The 26,432-nt window shown below is 47.6% G+C and overlaps 1 protein-coding gene across 6 annotated transcripts in view; it reads right to left on the minus strand.

The window, feature by feature from the left end:
• RMDN3 (regulator of microtubule dynamics 3) overlaps window positions 1-26,432 on the minus strand; it is a 548,832-nt gene that overhangs the window by 164,784 nt on the left and 357,616 nt on the right. For all 6 annotated transcript variants that reach the window (XM_069637572.1, XM_069637573.1, XM_069637571.1 and 3 more), the window contains exon 4: window positions 22,675-22,818. In XM_069637572.1, the coding sequence (XP_069493673.1) occupies window positions 22,675-22,818 (144 nt within the window). The remainder of the gene's footprint in view (window positions 1-22,674; window positions 22,819-26,432) is intronic.

The raw sequence follows: 26,432 nt of genomic DNA on the forward strand, positions 1-26,432 counted from the left end.
TATGTTGCTGTTAAACCAGACTCCTAAGTATTTGGCCTTTTTCACACATCTCAGGTTGTCGTTACACAGCCTCCATTTTGGTGTAGTTTTGGGGTTCTGTTTGTTGTTTCTTGTAAGATCTTGGAGGATTATTATTTCCGACTTTGCAGGGTTGATTTTCAATTTGTTTTCTTTTACGTAGCCTTCTAGTGCAGCAAGCTTCCTAGATAGCCCAATTGGGGTTTGGTCCAGTATAGCAATATCATCTGCATATAACAACCAGCTTACAGGCATACCATTAATTTTTGGGGGAAATGATGTGACAGCTTCCAAGCTTTCTCCAATGTCAGACAGGAATAGGCCAAACAGTGTGGCTGCCAACGGGCAGCCTTGTTTCACACCTTGATTTGTTTTTATGGGCTGACTCAGTGTTCCACGAGAGTCCAGCCTTACTTTGAATTCTGTATTGGAGTGCAGTTCTTTTATAGGTTGTAGTAGGTTTTCCGGGCAGAGCCATTTTTTCAACTTTGTCCATAACAGCTCTCGATCAATCGTGTCGAACGCGCTAGAAAGATCAATGAATGCAACATATATCTTCTTGTTTTGGCGAATAGCTTCCATCTTCAGGAAGTTCAGGATGGTCAAGTTCAGCCCGCAACCGACTCCTTTTACGAATCCTGTATGACGGGGGTCGTATCTTTTGGAGTCTTTAATCCATTTAAGTAGTTGGATTTGAAGCTGTGTTGCGAAAATTTTCCCAATAACGTCAAGCAGGGCTATCGGCCTATAGTTCTTGGGGTCTTTTCGGTCGCCCTTTTTGAAGATCGGTACCACTATGGCACTCCTCCAGGACGCAGGTATAGTTCGCGACTGTAATATTGATCTGAACAGGGAGTGACAAAATTCTGCCCATAAGTCTGGATGTTGTTTCAAGTGTAGATTGGTTAGGCTGTCTGGGCCAGGTGCTCCTGAGGTACTCAGTCGGACAATGTTGTTGTATATGTCATCTTTCTTTATTACAACTGACCATTCCTGCTCTTGACATGGGGCTGTTATGGTCTTTGTTGAGTTGTTATTGAAGGCCCCTGCATAGTGGCTTATCCATGTATCTTCTGAGATCATGGATTTTGTGATTCCACCCTGAGGGACTGTGATATTATTCAAGTAGCTCCAGAAGTCGCTTGTGTTCCTGTTTGCAAGTGCTTTCATCATGTGTTCGGCATCTCTTTGCACCATTATGTGTTTATGACTGATTAGCCAATTCTTGTAAGTCTGTTTCAGTTGTTTTGCCTTGTCTAGGTTGCTGCTGACTGTTATTTTTACGCAGTCTTAGGGCTTTTCGGAGATTTTTTTTCTTTAGATTAAGCTCTGCATCCCATGCATGTACCTGTTTGAAGTCAGCTTTAGCATTGCCGGGGCACTTTTCTCTATAGGTCTCTAGTAGAGTTTTGTATTCAATTTGTTATTTCTCTGTTTTTTCTCCCAGTGTTTTACACAATGATCTCACTTTGTTCGCATTGAGTCTCAGACGATTACGACCCGGTCCAACTTCAAGAGGATATTCTGACAAGGCGGTTTCACGTCCGCTTTTGTATGAGTTCAAATATAGCTTTAGTATGCAGTGATCACTGGGCTCCATTTCGGTGATGGTTAGATGGGATACTTCACGTCTCAGTATCATCAGCAAACATAGTCAATTATCGAGCTAGAGTGGATTCTTCGCCAAGTTGGTTGAGCTGGAATGTCTCCTTTTGTTTGCCCGTTCAGCATGTGTAGGTTCCACGCCTTCATTTCCAACAGCCAGCGCGTAGCGGCTAGTTGGACATTTGTTTCTTTCTTGTCATGCGCAGTATCGATTTTGTCAATCATACAGTTTATGTTAAGATCTCCACATATAATGATGTGTGTATCTTTATCATTTCTTTTGCTGTTACAAATGAGTTCTGAGACTGTTTCTAGAAATTAGTCAAGGTCTACAGCTAAGTGTTGCCAATATATGTTTATCAACATAAGTATATTTGCTTTCTTCGTTGGTCTCACAGGCAATTGTATTTTGCATACCTGTAGGTACGCAGACACATTGGTTGCGGACAGTATGCGAACTCCACTTTCAATTTTAGCAAAAATTGCCATTCCCGACATGGGGCGTCCTTTGGTTCCTTTGATGGCTGGGTTGAAGGCGATCTCAAAGCCATCTGCAATGGGAGGTTCCGTTAGCCAAGTCTCCTGGAGACACAGTAAGTCTATGTCTTTCAGGGCATTTGGGATTTCTTCGAACAAATGCGTATGCCCACGTGTATTCCATGACGCAATACATAGTTTGCCATACGCATCTGACTTTTGGCGTTAACTGTGTTTGGGATTATTTATGGTTTTGGCGACCCAAGACCAGTCAAGATCTTCATATCCTGAAGTGGGTTTCCTCCCGCTTGTAGAGTTGAAAGGCCCCATTGTTGTTGCAATTGATCCGTCCAGTGTCTTTAGGGTAGAGTCATCAGGTAGTCCCCTTAGGATGTCATGTTTGATCTCTATACATGAGTCTTCTGCTAGTGATGCGGAATTACTGCTTGATGTAGTTTTGCCTCTTGATGGCAGTTGTTTATCCAGCAGATGTTCCGCCTCTTTGTGAGTCTGAATCTCATTTATGTCGAACCCCATCAGGTTCATTGTGGCACCGGTATTCAGAAATAAGTCGCAAATGATTTTGGACGCTATGTGTAGAATCACACAGTCGTTATTTTTTTCATCTTCAAATTCCACAATTTGAATGTCGTCGGACGTGATGGTTGGCAGTTGCGGAATATGATTTAATAATCTCATCACATTTTTCCTGTTTAGGAGGAGACCATCTTGTTCTCTCACAATTCTTTCCAATCCCAGCATGTATGTCCCCATTTTCTTATTGCTTCGCAATTGGTTACCATGATCTGTCCCACCAGCGACATTGGGTCTTGCAATGGACCGTATGTTTTCAGTCGCGAGTGAGCGCTTATCATGGAGGCTCTTTTTGGGTGGTGATGGGTCTTTCAACATTCGTTGGACTAAGAGATTGTTGTTTTTACGGATTTCAGTGCCGGGTTTACTCCGGGTAGATAGGGAGATTTCAGAGATATCAGTATCCATTACGGCCATTTTAGCCTCAAGGGCTATGCGGTTAGGCTCGTGTTTTAGGAGATCCATATTGCGAGAGGTGCGAGGCCTGTCAAGCGATTCACGTTTCTTTAGGGCTATAATTGAGGCTCTTCTTGCTTCTAACGTGATGCACTCTGGGACACTGTTTTCTGGACAAGTTGGCCTGCTTTCAGCTTGACTCAGCATGTCCATTGTAACGCATCTATGTTGGTTTGTTGATTTCTTCACAATTATGTGGCAGGATTTTGGGGCTGATTTGCTTATAAGGTGATCAGGCTGTTGGTGTTTCGAGGATAGCGATTTCTCTTTATTCGGTATTGCACTGAGGTCTATGTTTATAGCAACACTTGGTGGTGCGTAGTCTTTATTTCGAGCCCCCTCGGATACAACGTTCTCGGCTTCTGGATTATCCTCGCTGTCTTCGTACGTTGAGAGGTCAAGGAGATCCTCTAAGGAGCTCTAAATTTCAATGGACGGGGATCCGGCTGGGTCCTTTGAGGTTCCCAACTCTTCAATTTGTTGAGCTTTGGTTACTTCCTGGCTGTTTGTTGACGGGGTCTTCACGTTGCCAGAGATGGACTTTGTTGGGACGCCGTTGTTTTGTTTGTCAGGTATTGTTGTGCAAAAGCCTTTTATGTTCCTTAGAAAGGAGCGCACACTTGATCTTGTTTGGGTTTTTCTTTTCTTCGTGTTTTTCGATTTTTTACTCATTGTGGGCTCCCTCGCTTTAGTGACTGCGTTGGAGTCTAATGATTTTGAAAAGATGGAAAACATTTCTTTGGCGATGACAGCCACATTGTTCATTTGTTCACTTCCAGAGCCGTTCTCATCCTTCTCATTTGGTGGATTCACTAAATTTTGATTCTGGGCGGCCATACTAAGATCCTCTTGGGGGGCAGGTGTGTCAGGATTTTCGCTAGAGAATATGGAGGGCTCAGGTGTGAGTTGGTTGGCAGGGCCATAATGCTCAACATGCAGTTGAGATGGATTCGTTTCCGTGTCACCTTCTGGGTTTCGAGAAGCACAGTCTAATGAGGCGTTTCTCTCATTCAGCGGCTCTTCACCGCTTTTCCTTGTAGCTTTGTCTTTCAGGGAGGTGACATCGTTAGGTCGATTTAGTTTTTGTTTACATTTCATGTGTACATTTTCTTCGCCACTCTCTTCACTCCTTGACTCTTTCATATTACTCGGTCCGATATTCTCTGAGTTTAGAGATGTGTAGCAAGTGTCTGGATTGGGTGCGTTAACGACCTGTGTCACCTCCTCAGTCGCTACACAGGGGTCTTTATTCTCTTTTGGAGCTAGCCACTTAAAGGAAGTGTGTGACTTCTGAAGTTTTAGTAGTCCAATGGCTTCACGAGCTACTTCTGCGAATAGTCGTTTGTCGGACGCACTGTTCTTAGTGTGCTCCGTTATTAACCTTACATTTGCTTCAGTTCTTAGGTGTTCATCTAACTTCGCTTGTTTCATTAAGTTTAGTTCTTGTTCCACATTTATCATTTTCGAGTTTAGCATAGCCAGGAGCGTGGATTGGTCCTTGATGTTCTTGTTCAGTTGTTCATATAGTTTCATATATGGCAGCATCGATGTAGTGTGTGCGGCCATTATCAGAGTATTTAACTCTCTTGTGATTTCTCTCGAAAGACACTCCGCCAAATACTGTGTAGAAGCACTAGCTTTTTCTCGAGTGCTTACTTTTAGTATATCCGCTTTGAGTTTCCTTCTGTGTATTTTGCATTTCTTTGAGCGTGAAACAGGGGGGGAAACCAGCTAGGACTAAAGAAGAGGTACCATCATGTGTGGCTATGATTTGGAGAGCTGAGTCGCTTACATCCGCGTGTCTTTTTTGCGAGACTGGCAGCTGATCGCTGTCATAGTCGTTCATAGAGTCGGTTCTTTTCCTTTTCGTCAGTGTATTCGCCCACAGGTTGCTCTTTTGATTTTTTTCCTCGTGTGGTGGTGGGGAGGGAGACAACGTTCACCTTCACGGGATTAGGGGCACAGCTCGCCTGTTCGTTTGGTTTTGAGGGTTCATTAATTTCAGACAATGGAGGTTTAGCTGTGTTCTCCGAGCTCAGTTGGCTTCCCAATCTGGTGTTAATTTCAATAAGGTCTTTAAGAACTTTGTCTGCCACGGCGATCGAACGCCGCCGGTTAGAGCATGTCCCAGGGCTAGAGACTTGATCCAAAAAGTTGGTCGAGCTGGACCAGTCTGTTCTATTTACGGTGCTAGATTCTACTTGCAAGGACCTTAATGGGTTCGCTCCGTCGAGCCCGGTTCCACATTGTAGATTCAACAGAGCTTTGATTTCAATGTGGTCGTGCGCGATTGTATCATTTTCGTTGGTGTCCGCGGGGCTCGCCGTGGAACTGAGCCGGGCGGGGGACCATACTTGCGCTCCCGCGGAGTAGATCACACGCCCCTCCACTGTGTTGTGGCCCCCCGCTGGACTGCTCTTCTTATTTGCCACTGCTAGACCAGCCAGGACTTGTAAGGGTTTAACACATGGGGGCTCGCCTACGCCCTCGCACTCTCGACTGTGAGTTGTGTATGTTTGTAGCACGTTATTGTGCAATCGTCTGCCAACTTCAACATCAATCTCGCCTTCTAAAAAGCCATCTGGCACTATGTGCCTATAGTGATCACCCGCCGGGATCGGACCATAGGCTGCGTGCCTTAGCGTGAGTGAGGGTGCATTCATTACAGTTTTTGGGGAGTTTATTGGGCAACAGTCAGGGAGGGATTCAGTACTTATTGGGGATAAGGGAGGAGTGGAGGCGCTTACCCTTTTGCGATGTTTGCCGTTGCTTGCCATAGGGGGCGCCCGTAGCTCAGTGGTCCCTCCTCCACCGGCTGCCAGGATGCGCCTCTGTTGTCTCGTGAGCGGGTGTGCTACGTCACCTCCTCCTTGAAGGATCGAAACTTCTCCCATAATCAGGCCAGAAGGGCCGGGCACCAGCGTGGTCATAAAGGTTTCCAGTTTCCAACTCCACTGAGGGGGTGCCCGTGCGCCCCGTGCACCCCTGGCAACACTGCCAAAACTCTGCTTCACTCCGCGTCGCTCCGCGACCGAAGCAGAGGCTTTGAGGCAAAAAAGGAACTTCCCTGCAAAACGAGGTAGATAGGGTCCAAAAGCAGCGTTTCCAACACTGCCAACACTCTGCTTCACTCCGCCAGTTCATTATAAGGGGGCAAGAGAGCTCCCTGTTCCAGGACTTGGCAAATAGCACGCTGGTGAAGAGGAGGAATATGGGCCCAGTCCTAAGGGAGCTATCGGTGAGAGGAATAAAGTACAAATGGACATTCCCCTTTGGTTTATTGTTCGAATGGGAGGGGGCCTAGAAACGAGTGACCACGGCTCAGGAAGCGGCTAGTATACTGCACTTGGAATTGGAGGGGGAAGGGGAGCACCCTGGAGGCGGTCCCTCGGCCGCAGCAGGGCATAGAGGGAGGCCCAGACCATGTGCATGGTCAACGGTGGGGCAAAGGAATAGAAGAGACTCTTGGAGGGGTCCCCTGAAGAAGGGGAATGAGCAGGGGGGGGGAATTAAAGGACCTGGGTAAAGGATCTGGTTGAGTCTGCGGGCATGAGCCTTGGAATTTGATTAGTGGGGGATGGTGGGAAATGGGCATATAATGGAGCCAAAGAGGGTGGATTAGAAAACATGTTGGATCAAGAAAGGACCGTTAAGTCTGGGGGAGGGGTGGGTGGGGTGCATTCCAAGTTGGGGGGGGGAGGGGAGGTACCAGAGTGTCAACAACTAGAGCCTACTGGGGGTAGAGCACTGCAAGAGAGTGGCTGGAGGAGGGGGGACAGTGGGAGGGTGGAGGGTGGTTTCCACCTGGGGAAAAGTCCTCGAGATGGGTGCAGAGGGGCAAAAAACAGGGCTGCGTTAGTTTCTTCCCGCTGAGTTCCGATGGATGACTCAATGTTAGGGGGCTCAATACCCCCTCTTAAACGGGCTAAGTTGGAAAGATTCGTCAAATTGCACACTCCGGACATACTTGACCTCCAAGAGACCCATCTCCTGAGTAAGGACCAGGGGCGTTTGCGGTTGAGGGGCTTCTCTCAGATACTTTTCGCCTCCGGACCCACGAAGCAGGGGGGTAGAGGGGGTTGCGTTGGCCTTCGGGTGGGATTCGACTTTAGAATGCAAGACGTCATCAGGGATAAGAACGGGGGGTATGTCTTGGTTAAAGGGGAATATGCGGATATGCCCTTCACTATAGCTTCGGTGTATGCTCCGAATATGGGTCAGGATTGCTTTCCGCGCGAAACTTTGGGAGTCCTGGAGAATTTTGCAAGGGGACAAATTATTCTAATGGAGGGGGATCTAAATCTGGCCTGGGACAGACGCCTGGACAGGACGGTACACGAAGGGGCGGGGGGGCAGTGCGGCAGCCTCGCCCCAACTCCGTGATCAGGTGCAGGAGTAAGGGCTGCGGGATGTATGGAGGGCCCTGCGAGGTGGGGAGGAGGGTCACACGTTTGTTTCCGGGGTTTATGGGTCACAATCCAGAATTGATTATATTTGGGTTTCAGCAAGTCTGGTCGGGAGGGTGGAGATGGTAGAGGCGGGCCCCCTGGGTATAGCAGACCATAAAATAGTGCAGATTAAGTTGGGCCTGGGGAGGCGTACCCGGGGCGTGTGGAAGTGGCGAGTCCCCAAAGTACTCCTGAGAGATCCAGTGGTTCGGGAAGAGATTGGGGGGAAAATAAGGACTCTCTTTGAGCTGAACAATAGTACCGACAAAAGCCTGAGCACAAGGTGGGATGCCTTCAAGGTAATGCTAAGGGGAGAGTTTATCGCCCTGAAGGCGGACAGGAATAGGCAATTGAGGCACCTGCAGGCACAGTTGGAGAGGGAGGTGGAGTTGGCAAGGCTCAGGTTGGGGGAGGCGCCATCTAGGAAAGCATTCAGGGCATACAGGCTAGCCAAAGGCCAATTGGGGTTGCTAAGGGCTAAAAAAGCGTAAAGAGCCATGCTTATTTTCAGGCAAAAGTATTATGCGAAGGCTAATAAGACTGACTCGTTGCTGGCACGCCTCCTTAGTGGAGCCCAGGAGCAGGAGGAGATTTCGGCCTAGAGGGATGGGGGGGGGGGGGGGACAGACTCGCTCAAACACAGGACATAGTGGTCCGATTAGTTGGTTTTTATAGTAATCTATACTCCTCACAGGTTCCCCCGCCCCAACCACAGAGGGACTTCTTGGCGCCCTGCCCCTACCTAGCCTGCCCCGCACGGCAGAGGAAGAGATGGGTCGCGATATAGCAGAGGACGAGGTGAGACTCAAATAGCATCGCTGCCGCGCAATAAGGCCCCAGCGCCGGATGGCTTCCCCGCGTCTTTTTACAAGACTTTCTCCCAAATTCTCACTCCTCACCTCACACAACTGTTTAACTCTTTCAAGGTAACCGGCAGAATCACTCCGTCCATGGAAGAAGCTAAAATAACCCTTATTCATAAGCCCCGGGAAAGAGCCCGAAGAATGCACGGCTCATAGGCCTATTGAACTTAATACGGACGCGAAACTGTACACTAAAATATTGGCGAAGCGACCCCAGGGACATCTCCCGGCGCTGATCCACCCAGATCAGACAGGGTTCGTAATGGGGAGGCAGACCTCTGACAATATCAGGCTTGTAGCCCACTTGGTGGAAAAAACCCAAAAGATGGCCACTCCGGTGGTGCTCATGGCTTTAGTCGCAGAAAAGGCGTTTGATCGGGTGGAGTGGTCGTTCTTGTTCCAAGTTATGGAGAGGATGGGATTGGGGAAGACTATATTAAGATGGTCCGGGCTAAGTACCAAAGCCCATCCACTCGTATGTCGGCTAACGGGGCAACATCAAGCCCATTTAGCCTAGGGAGGGGACGCAAACAGGGGTACCCGCACTCCCCCTTGCTCTACGCAATCTACCTTGAGCCCCTACTGCAGGCGATTCCGGAAGCGGAGCTTATACAGGGCATACCGTTGGAGGAGTTCAGCATAAAGTGGCGGTGTTCGCGGATGACATGCTCCTCTCCCTCACAAGTCCGAAGGAATCTATTGAGGCGAGCATGGACCTCTTGACCAGGTTTGCGGAAGTATCGGGTTTGCGGGTCAACTGGCAGAAGTCTGAGCTCATGAACCTGTCTTTACAACCTAGGGAGGCCGAAGAGCTTAAGGAGGGATCCCATTTCAAGTGGTGCCATGGGGGATTAAGGTACCTGGGGGTGAAAATTACCCCGGCGCTGGAGGGGTGGTATGCAGCGAATTACGCCCCATGCTGAAGGCAGTCAAAAAGGGATCTACGGAAGTGGAACTCCCTCAAAATATTGTGGTTGGGGGGGGGGGGGAGCCCTAAAAATGGTGATTCTTCCCCGGCTGCTCTATCTTTTTCAGTCTGTTCCACTTCGAGTCCCCTCAAGCTTTTTTTGAGAACTGGACAGGGCAGCAAAGGAATTTATATGGGAGGGTAAGAGGCCGCAGCTGGCCTGACACCGAATGACCACGTCGAGGAGGGATGGGGGTCTGGGGCTCCCTGATTTTCGGCGGTACTATGAGCCTGCACAACCAAGGGTGGTCAGGGAGTGGTTCTCGGGTGCGTATAGGAAACAGTGGGTTCAAATGGACAGGGCAGTCACCCGGCACAATCTGGGCTAGGTCCTCTGGTTGTTTGAAGTTTGCTCTGTATGTTATATAAAATAATAAAAAGAAAAATACATGCCCGAACGATCGGGACCATAACATTTTTGAGCAAACTTCCCCTTTAACATTCTGCGAAATCAGTATATGAAAGCTTATAACAAAAAAATGGGAGGAGGATGTCAAAATAATGGAATCGATTGCTGGAGGGAAACTATATTAATTTGATTTTTTACATGATGACATTTTTTCGCCATATGTTTTGGAATCTTAACCAAACTATCTGATGGGATATATTAATGTTTTATTTTCTGGAATATTTTATACCTTTTCTGTGAAATGTTTTTTTGTATAAAATATGTTTTATGCTGCACTGTATTTATATGCAAAGCTACTCCAAGCTATAAGCATTAAAAAAAAATTGTATAAGTGACCATGCACACATTTTGGAAAACCTGCAATTTCCAGATATTTTTTGTGATATTATGCATGGGGTACAGCAAATACAAAACGATGTGTCCATTATTTCCTGATAATTTGTTTACTAAATTAAATACAGCAAAATAATTTCATATTATGAATGTTCTAAATTTCAGCGTACTTAATGTTTTGTAAAACAAGGGAACAACATGTAGTGAAGAAAATAATATGGAAAGATTATTATACAATTGATAAGTAACAAGAAACTATATTTCCCAATGTAATAAGGCGATCAGATGACAAGAGCATGCATCATCCCTTCTGGTTTTTGGCTTCACCTTCTGTTTGGAACTTCACTTCCAGTGGCCATCTTGGATCAGTATCACCACTTCCTGTGGCCATCTTCGAACAGACCAATCTCCACCCGGAGGCCACAAGATGCTCCTCTGGGAACACCAACCAGGAAGAAACCTCCTCCTCCCAGTAACACTAGGGACAATATCAGAGAGACCAACCACTGATGGACTAGGCGATCAAGTGACCATAGCATACGTTATCCCTTCTGAACTCCTGAGGGCCGTCCAGTCAGAGACGTCCCAGTTAAGGGCAGATTTGGGAAGGGTAAAGACCAGCCGCTTTGTCTAAGAGCCTTTGTTTGCTTTGCTGTGCCCTGCTACTTGTCTGCAAGTACCCTTTTTATTGCTTCTGCTCAGCTTCACCCTAGCCATGCACTTCTCATGTCATCTCTTCCTTTCCATCGTACTGCTCTTTATTCTCAACTCTCTTCCCATCCCCATCATCTCCTCTCCTTGATGCCACCTCTTCTCACTCTACTACTCTTTCTATTCACAAAACTGATTCCAACGCTAATTCCATTACACTTCCTCTTCTCGCATCTACCTCCAGCTCGCCTCTACTTCTCAAACCCAACTTTTCTATGCTACTAATTCTCACTCTATTGTTCTTTAGAATGCAGTCTATATGCAAAGAAAATAATAAATAAATAAAACAACTCCATTATCTACAACTTCCTTTTTCATTCTACTTCTCATTACCTCATTACCCTTGCCGAAACCTGGATCTCTACTTCTGACTCTGCAATCCTTCAGGACCCTGCCTTCACCTTCACTCACCCGCCCTACTGGTAGGGGTAGGACTGTTTTTCATCCTTCAAACTTCCCATCTTTCCTACTCCCCCATCTCCCACTGATTCACCCGCATTCGAATACACTATCTTCACAATCATTGACTCCATTGCATACATATGCTCTCTCTACCGGCCGCCTGATCTGGTAGATCAATTCTTCGACCACATCTCCCAACTAATTCACTCTCTGCCTCCCGATCATCACCTCATTGTCACTGGTTACTTCAACCCTCCCCTCTCTCTCTGCTGCTCTATCCACAGACTCTCTTCTAATTAACCACTCACTCTCTTCTGTCCACCTATTCAAATAGAAACTCCCTTGATCTTATTCTCATCTCAACTCTCTGCCTCTAATATTCTCCACCGCGCCTTCTCCCACCGATCACCATCTTCTTTGCTTCAATCTCCACTCCTGCTTCTCTCCATCTGCTACAAGTGCAGGTTTCCCTCCTCAAAACTCCCCGACTACACACCTCTGACCTACACCACTCACTCTCCTCCTACACTGAACTCACCTTTCCATCCACTGAAGAACCTTCTCAAACTTTAACACTGCTCTTTATGTTTCCTTTTCATCTCACTACCCTCTTGCTTGAGTCACTCCTAAATCCTACTCTCCACACCCTGGTTTACAGCGCTCATCCTCACCCTAAAAACAACAATGCAGAACATGTTTTGCATTTGGCAAAGGTCAGGTTCCTCCTCTAATCTCCAACTATCTCACTACTCTTCAAAACTATTGCTCTACTCTCGACTCTACCAAACAGGACTTCTGTCTTTCTCATTTCATCTCAATCCTCCAAACTAGGCGCCTCCAAAGATTTCGCAACTCCATTCTCTCTCCTAAACCCACCTCAATCTCCTCTGTTTCTGCAAATTATCTTGCTCTCTACTTTGCTTCTAAAAGGTCTACCATTCACAATACATTGCTGATTACCTTCTATCCCATCCTCCTGCTCACTTTTCTCTGCCACTCCTACCATCCTCTCGGGCTACTAGGTCTTCCTTTACCCCACCAACTTTGATGAGATTCTTGTCCTACTCCTCAATGCCAACCCTTCCTGTGCCCCCACTGACCCACTTTCCCCACACATTGTGAAGCACAAAGCTCACAGGGTTGCTCCACATCTTACTTCCCTCTTCAACTTCTCTCTTGACAATGCAACTTTTCACTCATCCAATAAAACCGCTACTGACATTCCTCTTCTTAAGAAACCTGGTCTAGATCCGAACTGTTGTGCTAATGTATGCTCTGTCTCTCTTCTAACACACTATTCTAAAATCCTAGGGCGAGTAGTATTCAATCAACTAACGGAGTTCCTTTATACTCACAACCTCTGGTACCCACTTGAATCTGGTTTTGACCTCTGTATTCTACAGAGAAATCTCTCTTCAATGTCAGCAACTTCATCTCTTCTGCTCAGCATGCAAATCTTTCATCTATTCTTATTCTTCTCAACTGCTCTACTGCCATCAATATTGTCGATCATTCTGACCTCCTCTCTACATCAACTAACCCTGGCATCAGAAAGAAGGACCTCACTTGGTTCGCTTCATCCCTTGCCCCCAGACACTTTAAGGTGTCCAAGAACAGCCTTAGCCACCCACTCAACCCCATACTGTTGGAGTTCCCGCAAGGGTCTGTACTTGGTCCACTTCTCTTCACTTTCTATACTTCAGCTCTTCGCGCCCTGATCTCTTTTTATGGCTTCTATCAACACTTATCTGATGACACTCAGATGATCTTCTCTTTTCACTCCTCATCTGACAAGCTGTTGTCAGAAATGTCAAATTGTGTCTCTGCCATCAAATATTGGATGGGGTCTCACTTGCTCATGCTCAACTCCACTAAGACTAACATTCTCTACTTCCTAGCCAAACAGGCTCTCTCTACTTCTCCCCCTCTTCTCACCCGACAACCTTCCTTACTCTGCTTCCGCTCGTAACCTTGGTGCCATCTTATACCCATCACACAACGTGTCACTCTTCATCTCCATATCTGTCACTGCAGCCACACTCAACCTCCTCAATATAAGAAAAATCTGTCATCTTCTTCCTTCCAATACTGCTAAACAGCTAATCTCCTCCATAGTCCTTTCTAGATTCTGCACACTTTTCAACCTTTCTCACTTTACCTGTACCGCCTCTGCCGGTCGCCAGATTGGCTGGCTATCTATAAAACAAAGGGTTAAGTATAAACTTATCTTCAGAACTATCCATGGGCTCGCCCACCATACTCATTTGCTAATCTCACTCCCTACTCTCCACGTCGTTCGTTAAGACCATCTTCAGCTCACCTTCTTGCTACCAGTGGAGTCCCCTGTGCTCCCCCTCATTTCCGCTCTCTCTCACTCTCTCCCCTACTGTGGAATGCCCTTACTACAACAACTCTGCCACTATTCAAATCCAAGAATCTCCATGAGAAGGTAACAGAGTGGACCAGCGGCAATAAGGTACAGGCATGAACTCACAGGAGGTACTGTCCTTCAGTATAATCAATATTCCACATGGTTCAACTGTACAAATCAACAGACACTTGTGATGAATCCAGGAAGTTCAGCCTTTCTCGAAAAGGGGGAGACACCCCCTTTGGGATTAGGGAGGTGAACCCACCAAGCTGAACCCTCCCTAGGGGACAGGGCAAGCGATATCCCGCTGGGGGGTGACCCCCACTGTCATGATCTCTGCTTCCAAAAGATCAGGACTTGCCCGACTCCCTTGGAAGCAGACCCATAACCCCGGTTCCGAGTGCCAGCCAGTCCCAATTGGGACCTTTTGGACCCGGTCCTGGCGCCAGTGGCACCAGGCTCATAAAGATGCCCAGTCCCAGCGCTGGAAGCGCCGGGCTCATAATGCTTGGGTGGACTTACCTGCAGCAGACCATGCTGCTTACTTACCTGCCAGTTGAACCCCTGATCCTCTTCTGTTTGGGACTACTTTTCCTGTTGGGTGGGGCAGGAGCCACTCCCTAGGTTCGGAAAGCAGGAACTCTTTTCTTAGGCGTGGCTGTGGAAGGAGACATCTAAGCACTACAGGAGGCTATTTAAACCACACCCGATGGATGAATCTTGCTTTGCGTTATTCTGCATTCTTTGCAGCAGAACGCTCATTGTGTCTTCTGCTTCTGATCCTGGGCCTAAGGGAACAAAGGCTTACCATCCTGGAATCCAGTCTTCAGCAGCACCTATAAAGACAAAGAAAGAACAGGTTAGCACTACGGTCTTCAGTGGCAGCGCATCTCTTACCTGGTCCAACGGCTGTCACCAACGCCTCGCGCTGCATTCCGGCATCTGAAAGACAAAAGCTTACCAGCTCTTCGCACGCTCCGGAGGCCTTCGGCGCTGCATCCCGCATCTGAAAGACAAAAGAAGGTGCGTTTAAAGACATTGGGCAACTTTATTACTCACGTGCCATTACCCCTTCCCACGCCGAATCCAGCGGGTATTCCAGCACCCTTCAGCTTCTCTAAAGCTCCGAACTTGTACCTGCAAGATAAAAGGGACAGTTAGTGCGCATCGTGACGCAGGCTACAAGCGCTTACTTACGTGCTTCCAGGCGCTTCTATTCCTCACGCGGGTTCGATCCTCAACTCTCATCAGCCCGCCATCCGCCATCGCCGGAACCCTGCAAAACAAGAGATCATTACAAAAGACTTTTAAGACATTTGAAGTGCCCAGAACTTACCGTTCGTGCAGTTAACGACGGACAGCAGTCCTCTGAGGTCAAGAGGCCTGCACCCTTATCCAGTGAAGAAACTGGTTACGGCACCCTGCCCCGAGGCAGATGGAGAGCTCGGCGTTCACTTACCTAAGGTGAGGGTGTTAACCTTTGGGGTTCTACAGGAGAAGAGAAAGGGAAGAGGAGAGAGGCACCCAATAACCCCAGTTCATTAATCCCATATTTTCTATCTGCAGACATCTTACTCTTCGAGTCAGACATACAGTGCGCAGAGGTCCAGCCCAAAGAGCCAACCGTGTGTTACACATCACCTTTGAAGATACGGCATTCACCCAGTCAAGACCGGCGCCTCTGCGGGAATCAGGTGAGCGTTACACCCACCCCTTAGAGGAAAAGCACTCCCTAAACCTGGATATGCCTGATCCTCCCTGGTCTCCAGATCACCATAGGTGTTTTGGTTACATGGAGATTGACAAATGTAATGAGTTACTAATGCATATGCTCAAGGTTGGTGTGGTTTCTGACCAGATCCAGACATAGTGAGATTGAGCAGGAGAATGGGACATAAAACCTCACTCGCTATATGGCAGGATGAGAGCCTATCCGGAATGGTGAAATGGCCAGGAGAGGCCTGCAGAGCCACATGGAAGAACCATCTTCCTGAGAGGTGTGGATTGCAGAGACGAGAAAGCACCTGACATCGTGCTTAGATCTGCAGTGGAGCCTATGAAACCCCCGACAGACGAGCCGGAGCAGAGAAGGGAGTAGCCAGATGCCTACATTTCAGCGAAAGGAGCTAGACCCAGCAAACCACAAGACCCTGCTACGAGTCGGCGGGAAGGGAGCATCCACTCCAACAGAGAAACAGGAGAGAGCGCGAGAAGCGCAAGAGAGAGAGAGAGCGAGAAGCGCGAGAGAGAGAGAGAGCGAGAAGCGCGAGAGAGCGAGAAGCACGCGAGAGAGAGAGCGAGAAGCGCGCGAGAGAGAGAGAGCGAGAAGCGCGCGAGAGAGAGAGCGAGAAGCGCGCGAGAGAGAGCGAGAAGCGCGCGAGAGAGAGCGAGAAGCGCAAGACAGAGAGCGAGAAGCGCAAGAGAGAGCGAGAAGCGCAAGAGAGAGCGAGAAGCGCAAGAGAGAGCGAGAAGCGCAAGAGAGAGCGAGAAGCGCAAGAGAGAGCGAGAAGCGCAAGAGAGCGAGAAGCGCAAGAGAGCGAGAAGCGCAAGAGAGAGCGAGAAGCGCAAGAGAGAGCGAGAAGCGCATGAGAGAGCGAGCGAGAAGCGCAAGAGAAAGCGAGAAGCGCGAGAGCGAGAAGCGCGAGAGCGAGAAGCGCGAGAGAGAGAGAGCAACCACGCCACCTCCCCGACTGACCAGACAAGAGGAGCACCACATGAGCGCGGTCGTTCAGGGAAGTCAGAAGGTGGGCAGCAAATATAAAACAGGCCCCAAGGTGGGGTGAGAAGCTAGCAATCCCAAGGTTTGGTGAGTACTCCAATAACACCCTAGGCAGCATGAGAACTGAACGACGCAAAGCTCGGGAGAAAAGAAACCTGCCCCAAGGCAGGGTAAAAGTAACTCAGCCATGAGGAGGGCCAAAGAGAGGAAACACCCAACGTGAGGTGTGAAACCCAAGACCCCCACTCTTTGGGTGTTACTGACTGGGTCAGTGCACCATGGTTGTCATCAAACCGGACTAACCTTGCACTTGGCCTGCACAAGCTGCACTACCACTGTTTCTGATCACCGTATTTATTTATTTTACTTATTATTTATCTTTTATTTTTTTTAATTATTTTAAACAAACAAAACCAACAAACAATACAGCTTTTCAGGACGTACATAATCAATGTCAAACCGTCACATTATACAGTGATCTTCTCCGTCCTCCCCCCACCCACCCCATAAACTTGAGCCGGCTCATCCGTGTCATCTACAGGAGCGTTTTCGGGAATCGCAGTGCTTGTAGACTCGTCCGAGTCTTCTGTTTCATAGCTAACCTGGTGGGGGTTTACCATAGAGGTCACTAATTGTCGCCAAGCTATCAGGGGGCCCACTTCCTCCTCACTCCCCCTGGTAACGGCTTCAAACCATACTGCTGATTCTGCTTCCGCCCATCTCAGGAGGTCCGCCCACCATGTCTCCACCATGGGACTGTGGGCCACCTTCCAACCCATTGCAATCCTACGCTTGGCCATGATGTAAGCCAGGTCCTTCATCTTGCTTATGTGCTTTAGATTGCGTGGCCTGGGAAAAATCCCGAGCATGCATGCCCAAGCCGACCCCACATCCAGCACCACTCCCCCACCGGCCATCTTAGTCTTTATTTCATCCCAGAATCTGTGCACCTCTGCCTGCACAGGCCCAGAACATGTGTAGCAACCCCGCTTCCACCTCCCCGCACCTAGAGCATTTCTGTGTGGCTGAGCCTCCAAACCTGGCTATTTTCCTGGGGGTCAGATAAGCCCTATGGGTGACATACAACTGGATCTGTTGGAGTCTCGCATTTCGGGACACCTTTTCAATGGTACCTTTGAGCTCTCTCCCATTGCTCCTCTGTCATGAGTCCTCCTACCTCCTCCTCCCAGTCCTGCCTCAGTTGAAACAGCTCCTTCCCAGCCTTTGCTCTCAGGAACTCGTATACCCTGGATATTTCGTGCCCGCCCTCTGAGACATCATACATTGTTTCCAGGGTGGCATCAGGTTCTTCCGCCAGCACCGTCTCAGGCCACCTCTCCCTCACCCGTTTCGTGAGTCTGGTGTAAGTTATATATTGGCCTCTATGCACCCCTGTCTCCTCCTGCAACCTCTGGAATTCCAATGCCTCCCCTTCCTGCCATATATCCCCCAGGGTGGCCAAGCCCATCGGTTCCCAGTATCTACGGACTACCTCAAGCAATTGAGAGTCGTTTCCACACAGCGCCACCACCGGAACCTGCTGGGAGAGCGGATCCGTATCACCCACCGTTCTCCACGTCCTGTGCCAGACCTCCCAACCCAGCTCCAATAGTCTCCCTCTTCCCACCATTTTACTCTTTTGTAGCCACACCGTCTCTCTCGGAAAGTATGGAGCCAAGTCGCCCTGCAAAAGTCTAGCTTCTGCCGAGGCCTCTGATGACAACCACCTGGCCACAAACAACAGCTGCCCCGCCAGATAATAAAGCTCAAAGTTTGGCAAGTTTATGCCCCCCCCTGTCACAGGAATTCTGTAGTTTCCACAGGGCTACTCTGTTCCTGGAGTTGCCCCATATGAAGCTCCTGCACATACCATGAAGTCTCTTGAAAAAGCTTCTGGGAATCAAATGCGGGACATTCACAAAAAAGTGCAAGAGTCTGGGCAAAACCACCATTTTGAGCAGAGCTGCTCTCCCCATCATATGTGTAATCTAGACCAGAACACCATACTATTCTTAACTCCCTCGATCACTTTCTCTGTGTTATGTTCGTGCTCTTGTCTCTATCCTATGATAAATGTTTACTCCCAGATACCTAAATGTCTCAGGCTGCCAGGGTATTTGCAGGATAGGCAGCCTCTCCAACGGGACACTCTTATACCTTCCCAAGGGGAACAAACTAGGCTTCCCGGGGTTTACCGATATGCCCGAAAGTGTGGCTTAACGATCCATCACCTCCAATACATATTGCAGGTTTTCCTCCGGGCAGCGCAAATAGAGTAGCATGTCATCTGCATAGAGCGATATCAGGGCCATGCCACTTATCGTACGAATCCCCACCTCCCCGCATTGTCGTCGCAGGCATATTGCCAGCGGCTCTAATGCCAGTATATATAACATGGGTGACCAGAGGCATCCCCGTCTGGTCCCCCTGCCGAGTTGCCATTTGTCTGAAATAGTGGCTCCCGTGTTAACCCTCGCTACCGGGGTGCTATATGACATCTGAACCCAACTGATGTATCCAGGTCCCATTCCGTATCCTTTCAGGGTTGCTTTCAACCATGGCCACCGCACCGAATCAAAGGCTTTAACCGCGTCTAGCGACACGATAGCCAACTCGCCCGGGTCTTCCCCGGTGTAATCAATGATATGGTGCAGCCTCCTATGGTTGTCTGTGATATTCCTACCAGGGACATAGCCCGTCTGATCTTGGTGTATCAATTTACCAATCACCCTCTTTAACCTATTGGCTAGCACTGCCGTGAGTCTTTTACTGTCCTGATTGAGCATGGACAAGGGTCTATAGGACCCGCACACCATGGCTGGCTTGCCTGGTTTCAGAAGTGGGATGATCACTGCGTCTGGTCCTATCTAGCGTCCGAGGACTAGGACCCCGCGGGGCGTCACCGATCTAACAGTGACCTAACTAGGTGTACTACTAGTGGGTTCAAGAGATGCCTCCTAGGTGCTCCCACTTATCTATTTAGGGTTGTTGCGCCCAGCAGATCCCATCAGCCTATATTGCAGCGCACTCCCCACAAGCTTAATTTAACTCTATATTCAAGTCCCAATGTCTTAGCCATGTCCCCATGGAGGACATAGCTGTGTGCTACTTATTTTCTGCAGCGCCCATCTGGATATCCGGTTCCTAAGGGCGGCCCTGCATATCCAGCCATTCCATCACATCCTTTGGCGTCTCAAAGAACAGGGATTTGTTCTTGTAGAACACTTTCAACTTGGCTGGGTAAAGCAACATAACGATGGCCTGCTTCTTTTAATCTTCTTTTCACCGACCCAAAGTTCATTCTGCTACGCCGTACATGCAGCGTATAGTCCGGATATGCCGTGATTTTTGCCTACCCCCATTCGATCGTTCCTCCCTTCTGGAAAAATTCGAGTATCTTCTCCCGATCTCAATAATTCAGAATTTTTGCGATCAGCGGTCGCGGGGTTCCTGGGGGTGGTCTCCTTGTCAAGGCCCTGTGCGGCCTTTCAACCGCGAACCCCTGGGTCAGCGCCCCGCCAGTTATCTCCTGCAGGAGCATGGTTTCCACATATTCTGTTGGGTTGGGCCCCTCCATTCCTTCCGGCAAGCCAACAATTCATATGTTATTTCATCTGGCACGCCCTTCCGCCTCCACTGCTCTGTCCTTCAGGTTGCCCATCCGCTGCACAAGGGCATGTAGCTCCAATCCCTGTGCGGCGCACGCTGCAGTATTCGGGGACCATCTCCTTCTCCAAGTTCCCGGTGCGCTCCGCAATCGTCCGCACATCCTGTCTCAGCAGATTCACTTCCTCTTGGACCGCTCCAATCAGGAGGTCCAGGCCCACTTTCAGTTCATTCATTGCCAGGCCCAGTTTAGTCTCCCAGGCCACTTTCAGGTCTGCAATTGCTGCCAGCACCTCCTGGATCGTGCCCGGTGCCTCCACCTCTGTCGTGGGGGGTCTCCTTGCTTTTGCCTCCCTCCGCACCTGGGGGCGTCTTGGTGTAGGCCTCCATCGTGGGCTGTTTGGTCCTGGGTCTAACAACTTTAGTAGACATCCTGCCGTGTTGTCCGGGCGCAAGCCAGCTGCACCTCCCTGCGCACAAAGGTCTGCGTGGCACCAGGCCACTCTTGGCAGTATAGGGCCGTAGCGACTATGCCCATGTGTGTCTTGGTCACTCGCCTCACCCTTAGAGTGGGCTGTGTCCTCCCACGTACTTGCGCACTCTCGGTGTCGTGACACCGGTCTCTGCCTCAATTCTTCAGTGGCCAGTGTTCACATGCGCACACTGACCCATTGCACTCCTCTTTCAGCGCTTTGTCGATCCCGAGGACATCTAGCCCTCAGTGCAGACCAAAATGCTTTGCCCCTGTTCTCGGTTGCAGGGGGGCCGCCTTATGTTATGTCTGGGAACCTGCGAATGTCCCGAAGTAGCCTCTTTTACTGGCCTGTTTCAATAGTAGTGGTGAAGTCCCACCAGCTTCAGGCCTGGGTCACTCTCCTCGGCGTGTTCTGTCTCTATTGGGCCCCTCCGTATCGTGTTCTACCTCAACCTCCAGTGCGTCTAGGAGGTGGCCTCCTGTGGTGTGCCTTGTCCCCTGTGTACCAGCACACCTCGCAACTCCAGCGGCCTCTCTTGTACAGGCCGCCCAGCGTGCAGTCTTTTAATGCGTGGAATATTTGCTTTGATCAGCCGGCTGTCCCTTGTGGATCTCTCCTATCTCTTCGCGTGTCCAGAGTCCGATCTGCGACGTCCTGGAGTACTGCCGCTGCCTCTCACTCCTTCGCGTTAGCTCCAGGGTCCTCCGTTACACTGTTGCCTGCCCGTTAGCAAGCACTGTGCACCGGGCGCAGCATTGGCTCGTTCTTCTTCCGGGTGTGCCGCTATAACGTATCCTCCATGGGCACCTCCCAAGTTCGGTCTGACTTCACTGCGGGCCCAGCGTCAGCCACGAGTTCGCTCGGCGGGTCTCGTCAGTTACCATCTACACGTATTCGAGCTCCGGGCGCACGCCTCTTCGGACGTCTTGCTGCCTCGATCTTGTCCCTCGGCTCGCAAAGCATAAGCACGGGCCAGGCAGTCCGCCTTCTTTCTTCCGCTTCTCCACACCACGGCCCCTTCGGGTCTGTTGCTAAAGCAGGATCCTGAAATCCATTGCAGGTAGCGTCTGATCCTTCCGTCAGTTATCGCTGCGGCGCGCCCATGACCCTCGATGATCCCTTTGTTCCTGCGGCCATTTTGTTTCCATTTTTCGAGTCGGGGCCCGCAGTTATACAAATGGATATAACTGTGTCCGTGCATCCCACATGCACCAAAAGTTCAGCGTGTGCAGCCCCCACCTTCATAGTCACGGATGTTAATTCACAGTGCTGGCAGGCATCCGTGCGCGCACTTTTTCCCCAGGATCAATACAGGATCGAAGGAGCTCCTCCGGAGCACGTCTCTTTACATGGCTGTCCTGGCCACGCCCATGGCGTCATTATTTATCTTGTCCTCGCTTATGCTCTGCACTTTCCAATTTCTCCCCCCTCCCAGCACTTTCCCCCTTTTCCCTTCCCCATGCACTTGTGCATTCTCAATGTCACTGGGCCTAGTAAGATCGTTGTGTTTGTTCTCTCCACTGTTCCCCTCCCTTTGCCTGGTCATGCTCTGAAGCACCTGTGTATGAGCGCAATATAAATAAAATATCATATCATATCCAAAAAAGTCAGCTAACCCAAGTTGATAGGCGAGCTAGGAAATGGCCTTCAATGAGAGCTTAAAGCCATTACTGCCGGGTCACACCACAGCAGCAGCTATTAACGTGATAAGCAAACCAGAATAAATGTCTGACTGCTTTTCAAAATGGGACTTTGAATTGTAAACATGAATGTACTTTATATAAATATTACAAAATAATAAAAAGTGCTAAAAAAAAAAAAAAAGATTGGGGTAATTTTTTTTTTTTAAAAGGTAGGCTTCGACAGGACGTCAAGATGATGTGTCATGCTGTTTAGACCAAGGGTCTCACTAGAACAATAGCATCCGATTGGCAGGAGAGAGCCATGCAATGTATAACGGCTAAAAAACAAAATAAAACAGGAGGTACATGGCTGATTGGTGGTATAAGTGGGCCTGTGTACGTAGCCTTGCATCTCTTATCCATATGCTAAGAAATGCAGACAAACCATTAACAAAAATAAACACTTGAATTCCTGGGCTAAACATCCAAACCTGTTCATAGTTTGGAAATATGGGAAACAATTATTCAAAAAATACAGAATTGTGTAAGCAAACAGTCCGGCATTTCCCAATGTTCTTTCGATCAAACTTGACTTACCCTCCTTCACTTTCTCCATCTGTACACACTGTTCCTGAGGTTGCTGTGAAGTAGACAGAGCTTGATCCTGTGGAATCGCTTCTCTCTCTATGAAACAAGTATCTTCGCCGGCGGGTGGCCTTTTGGCTTTCTGTAATGTGGGACCTGAAAACAAGCAAGATGTACAAGTCTTAGTTTTTCTTAAGACATGTGATTTTCCCCCTGTGCATTACCAACTAGATGGCTCCACCTAAACATTTATATTGGATCTTTTATTAAGGTGAAGTGCACTTGCTGCTCGAAAAATCCCTTTATTGTGCTAATGTAACAGGGGAAAATTAGAGAATGGTCAGATAGGGGAGCCTACTGTCTATATTCAGCGAGGAACAGGTGCGTCTTTAGCGCTCTTCTAATTTTCATATGATGTTTTTTTTATTATTGTGCATTTGGTTAAGCATTAAAAACCTTCAGCACATAATTTACATACAATTTCAAAAAGAAAATGAAAAACACTGCATACCCAAATACAAATACAGAAATTAATTCAGCAGAGTTGAATTAGTTAAAAACTGTCTGAAACATATATGCAGTAGCAGACTAAGTAAAAATACTATAAAATCATACAGATCATAAATTCCATGCAAAATCACAAAAAGGCTCCTTCCAAATATAGAAAGGCGAAGCAGTCATTAAAATTCAGTTGGCACAATAAATACTATTCCAAAATGGATTAGATTCAATATATGCGATGTAAGATGAAAAGTGCGAATATCCCTTAAAGTATGCGCTCATTAGCTTTGGGCAACACGTAACAGTGAGAGGTTTCCATGGCGGTGTTACATAACCGGAATGTTCTATCCTTATACAAGGTCGCCGCCCAGCTGCCAACGTGTTCCCTAGTGGGTAGTATATTCAATCTTAAATAAGCAATACATCTTTTCAATTGCAAGCTACATGATTTCACCAGATATCTGCAAGGTGCACTAGGGCAAAAGCCTTGTGCAGAATACATTTAATTTATTTAAGTGTAGAGTGCACAGACTTGTGTCAACATCCCAAACACTGGTTCTGTTTTTTAATAAGCTGTCCTCACACTAACTGCTTTGGGGGGGGGACATGGACTCAGTCTCTGACTTTGAATTCTAGATCTCGAATTCTGAATTTGAACTAGATTCGAAAAAGAATTGATCTGACAGAGCCTTTCGGGGAACTTTGAGATGCATGGGGCTCTGGACAAAGATTGTCTTCGTTTTTACAGGGAATCCGGATCAGTTAAGGGGGGGACCTCTCCATCTCTCCTTTCCTCTTTCCCCTCTTCAATTTTGTAAAAATTGTTTTATACAATTAAACAAATAAATAAAAAAAATAAAAAAATAAGCTGATAACATTAGTGGAGTCAGCCAAGTCTCCTATGTTTGCTAAATGCTTCAAAAGAGTGTCTTGCGATCAGACAAATGGCTATTTGTACGAGAATGCTTATGTTTAGCAATTAATCCCAAAAGACAAAATCGGTATTTGACAGTACAATACGCCGAGATAGCACAAATTTACAGTGCTGGAGAAGCCAAATTGACCTCAGAGATGGTAGTCCAAACTCCAGCCTCAAGGCTTCTAGTAGCACTTAGGAGGACACACCAATTATAGATCTCAAAAACTTTCCCTCCAAGACCGCTATCCGCTTCATTCTAGACTCAGGTACAAGAGTGATACCAAGTATTATACTAGTTCTATAAATAGATATTAAGCCTTCAGTATGATTGCCCACTGTTATTACTGACAAATATTTTCAAAACAAGCCATTTTTAAGAAACCTGGGCATAAGAAAATCGCCATAATATTGACATACAGGGCATGAGGTGATCGGCACCCCAAGATAAGTATAGCTCTCGGACTTCTAGTGGTGTGCTGTCAATTTTACAAACAAAGGGGGGTTTTACACTCCGATTTAGATCCGATCCCAACTATTTTGATTTTACTGTGCATTTAGCAGCCAAAATTTGGAACACCTTACCGCCAATACTTGATCTGAATCGTCCTCCATAAATTCAGAAACAACATAAAAACTTGGCTCATTCAGAATGCAGACTATCAAGTGGGACCTAGCCTCAGCTCTGCCTGGGAAACTGCTCCTCGCTGTAATCAACACCCCATTCTCTGCAATGCTGTAATGTTAACTACAATCTGCACCAAGACTATTCAATGCTTATTTGAAAATATTGTTATATGTAATTGTAAATATTGCTTAAATGTAATCATCTTTGCTATGTAATTGTAAAATATGTGCCCAGATGGCTCAGGGTTTGACACGCTAAATAAATGAACACAATTCAATACAATACTGATGTTACTGCTTAGATTATTTTGCTTTGCATATAGTACCAAGGCATCAATCGAGCGCTAAAGGCTAATCAGGGTGTGGTCCAATAGTACAGTGTAATCTGCATAACAAACAAGGGACTGGTTCACCCCCAATCATGCGGGCAAAGTGATGTGCAGAACCGATCGTTAGGGCCATATCTGAGATGTACAGATTAAATAGGAGGGGGGGGGGACAAGGACATAACCCTGCTTCACACCACAATTAGTAGGGATAGCTTGAGTTAATTGGCTATCTTGGTTAACACGTACCATAACAGAGGTGTAGGTGTATAGGGCCATGATGAAATCTAACAATTGGAAATCTATGCTCCAAAAATGTAGTTTTCCCCACAAGCAAGTTCAAGGGCACTGAATCGAATGCCTTGGCAAAGTCGACAAAGCACAGGAACACATTTTTATTTTCGTCATTTGCGACCGCAGCGCCCCCCCCACCCATCCCCATACCAACCTCACCTAAACACATACCACGAAAAGTTTGAACTTTTGATAGTTCAAATTTTTCACGGTGTGTTTTTTAGGTCTTTTTGTGGGGTCAGTAATTTTTATTCGGACATTTCGCCCGAAACCAAAAGAACAGGGTGCAAACCCAATAAGTAGTGTCTCTGTGTCGGGCACAAGAAATACTGGACAAGAACAGGACCAAGACTCACTCGCCTTCGGTGTGTGCTGCACACCCTAAAATCGTTAGTGTTCATCATCATTCTCTTAATACATTTTCGGAATCACAAGTATCGACAAAGATTTTGTGCATTATGTTTTCCAAACGAAGGCTTAGAATGTATTAATTAGATGTATATGCAGATGCACACATCACTGATGCATTTCGGACATAACGGTCCTTCCTCAGGGCATATACATGGCATCTTGATTTTACAAATCAACCAATAGGTATAGTTTCACATCAAGTTGTGTTATAATTATCATACCCCCCATTTTCAAACCAATCAAAGTTTACCATCATCAATACATATTTATACATGGCACATCCAAATCAGCCAGCATTATACAAGTCACCATCATTCATGTTAACTTTGTCCATCATGCAAATATAATGTGGGAGTTAATTGTGTCAATGATATTGGGCCACAAGACGTACACAACAATAAACATACAGAGGACAACATAAGAAAACAGAAATGAAACAACAGGTCAGTCAAAAAAACTTCTTACGGTTGTGGTAATCCAAACCCAGCTCATGATCATGTATGGTGCTTTAGGTCAATCGAGGTGAAAATAGGGTCGGTGCGCGTTCTTATTTAGGCCATAGATTAATCCCAAATGTCATGCCTTCGAGTGCTGTTGTTACTGCCCATAAAGTCGGGATGCCCTCTATCCATGCGTTCCCCAAGTTAATGGGAATTTCTGATGTGAACATATAGTAGTCAAGGTTTTGTTTAACT

This window comes from Ambystoma mexicanum, chromosome 14, assembly GCF_040938575.1.
Source record: "Ambystoma mexicanum isolate Mex_15411 chromosome 14, UKY_AmexF1_1, whole genome shotgun sequence".
Classification (NCBI taxonomy): Eukaryota; Metazoa; Chordata; class Amphibia; order Caudata; family Ambystomatidae; genus Ambystoma; species Ambystoma mexicanum.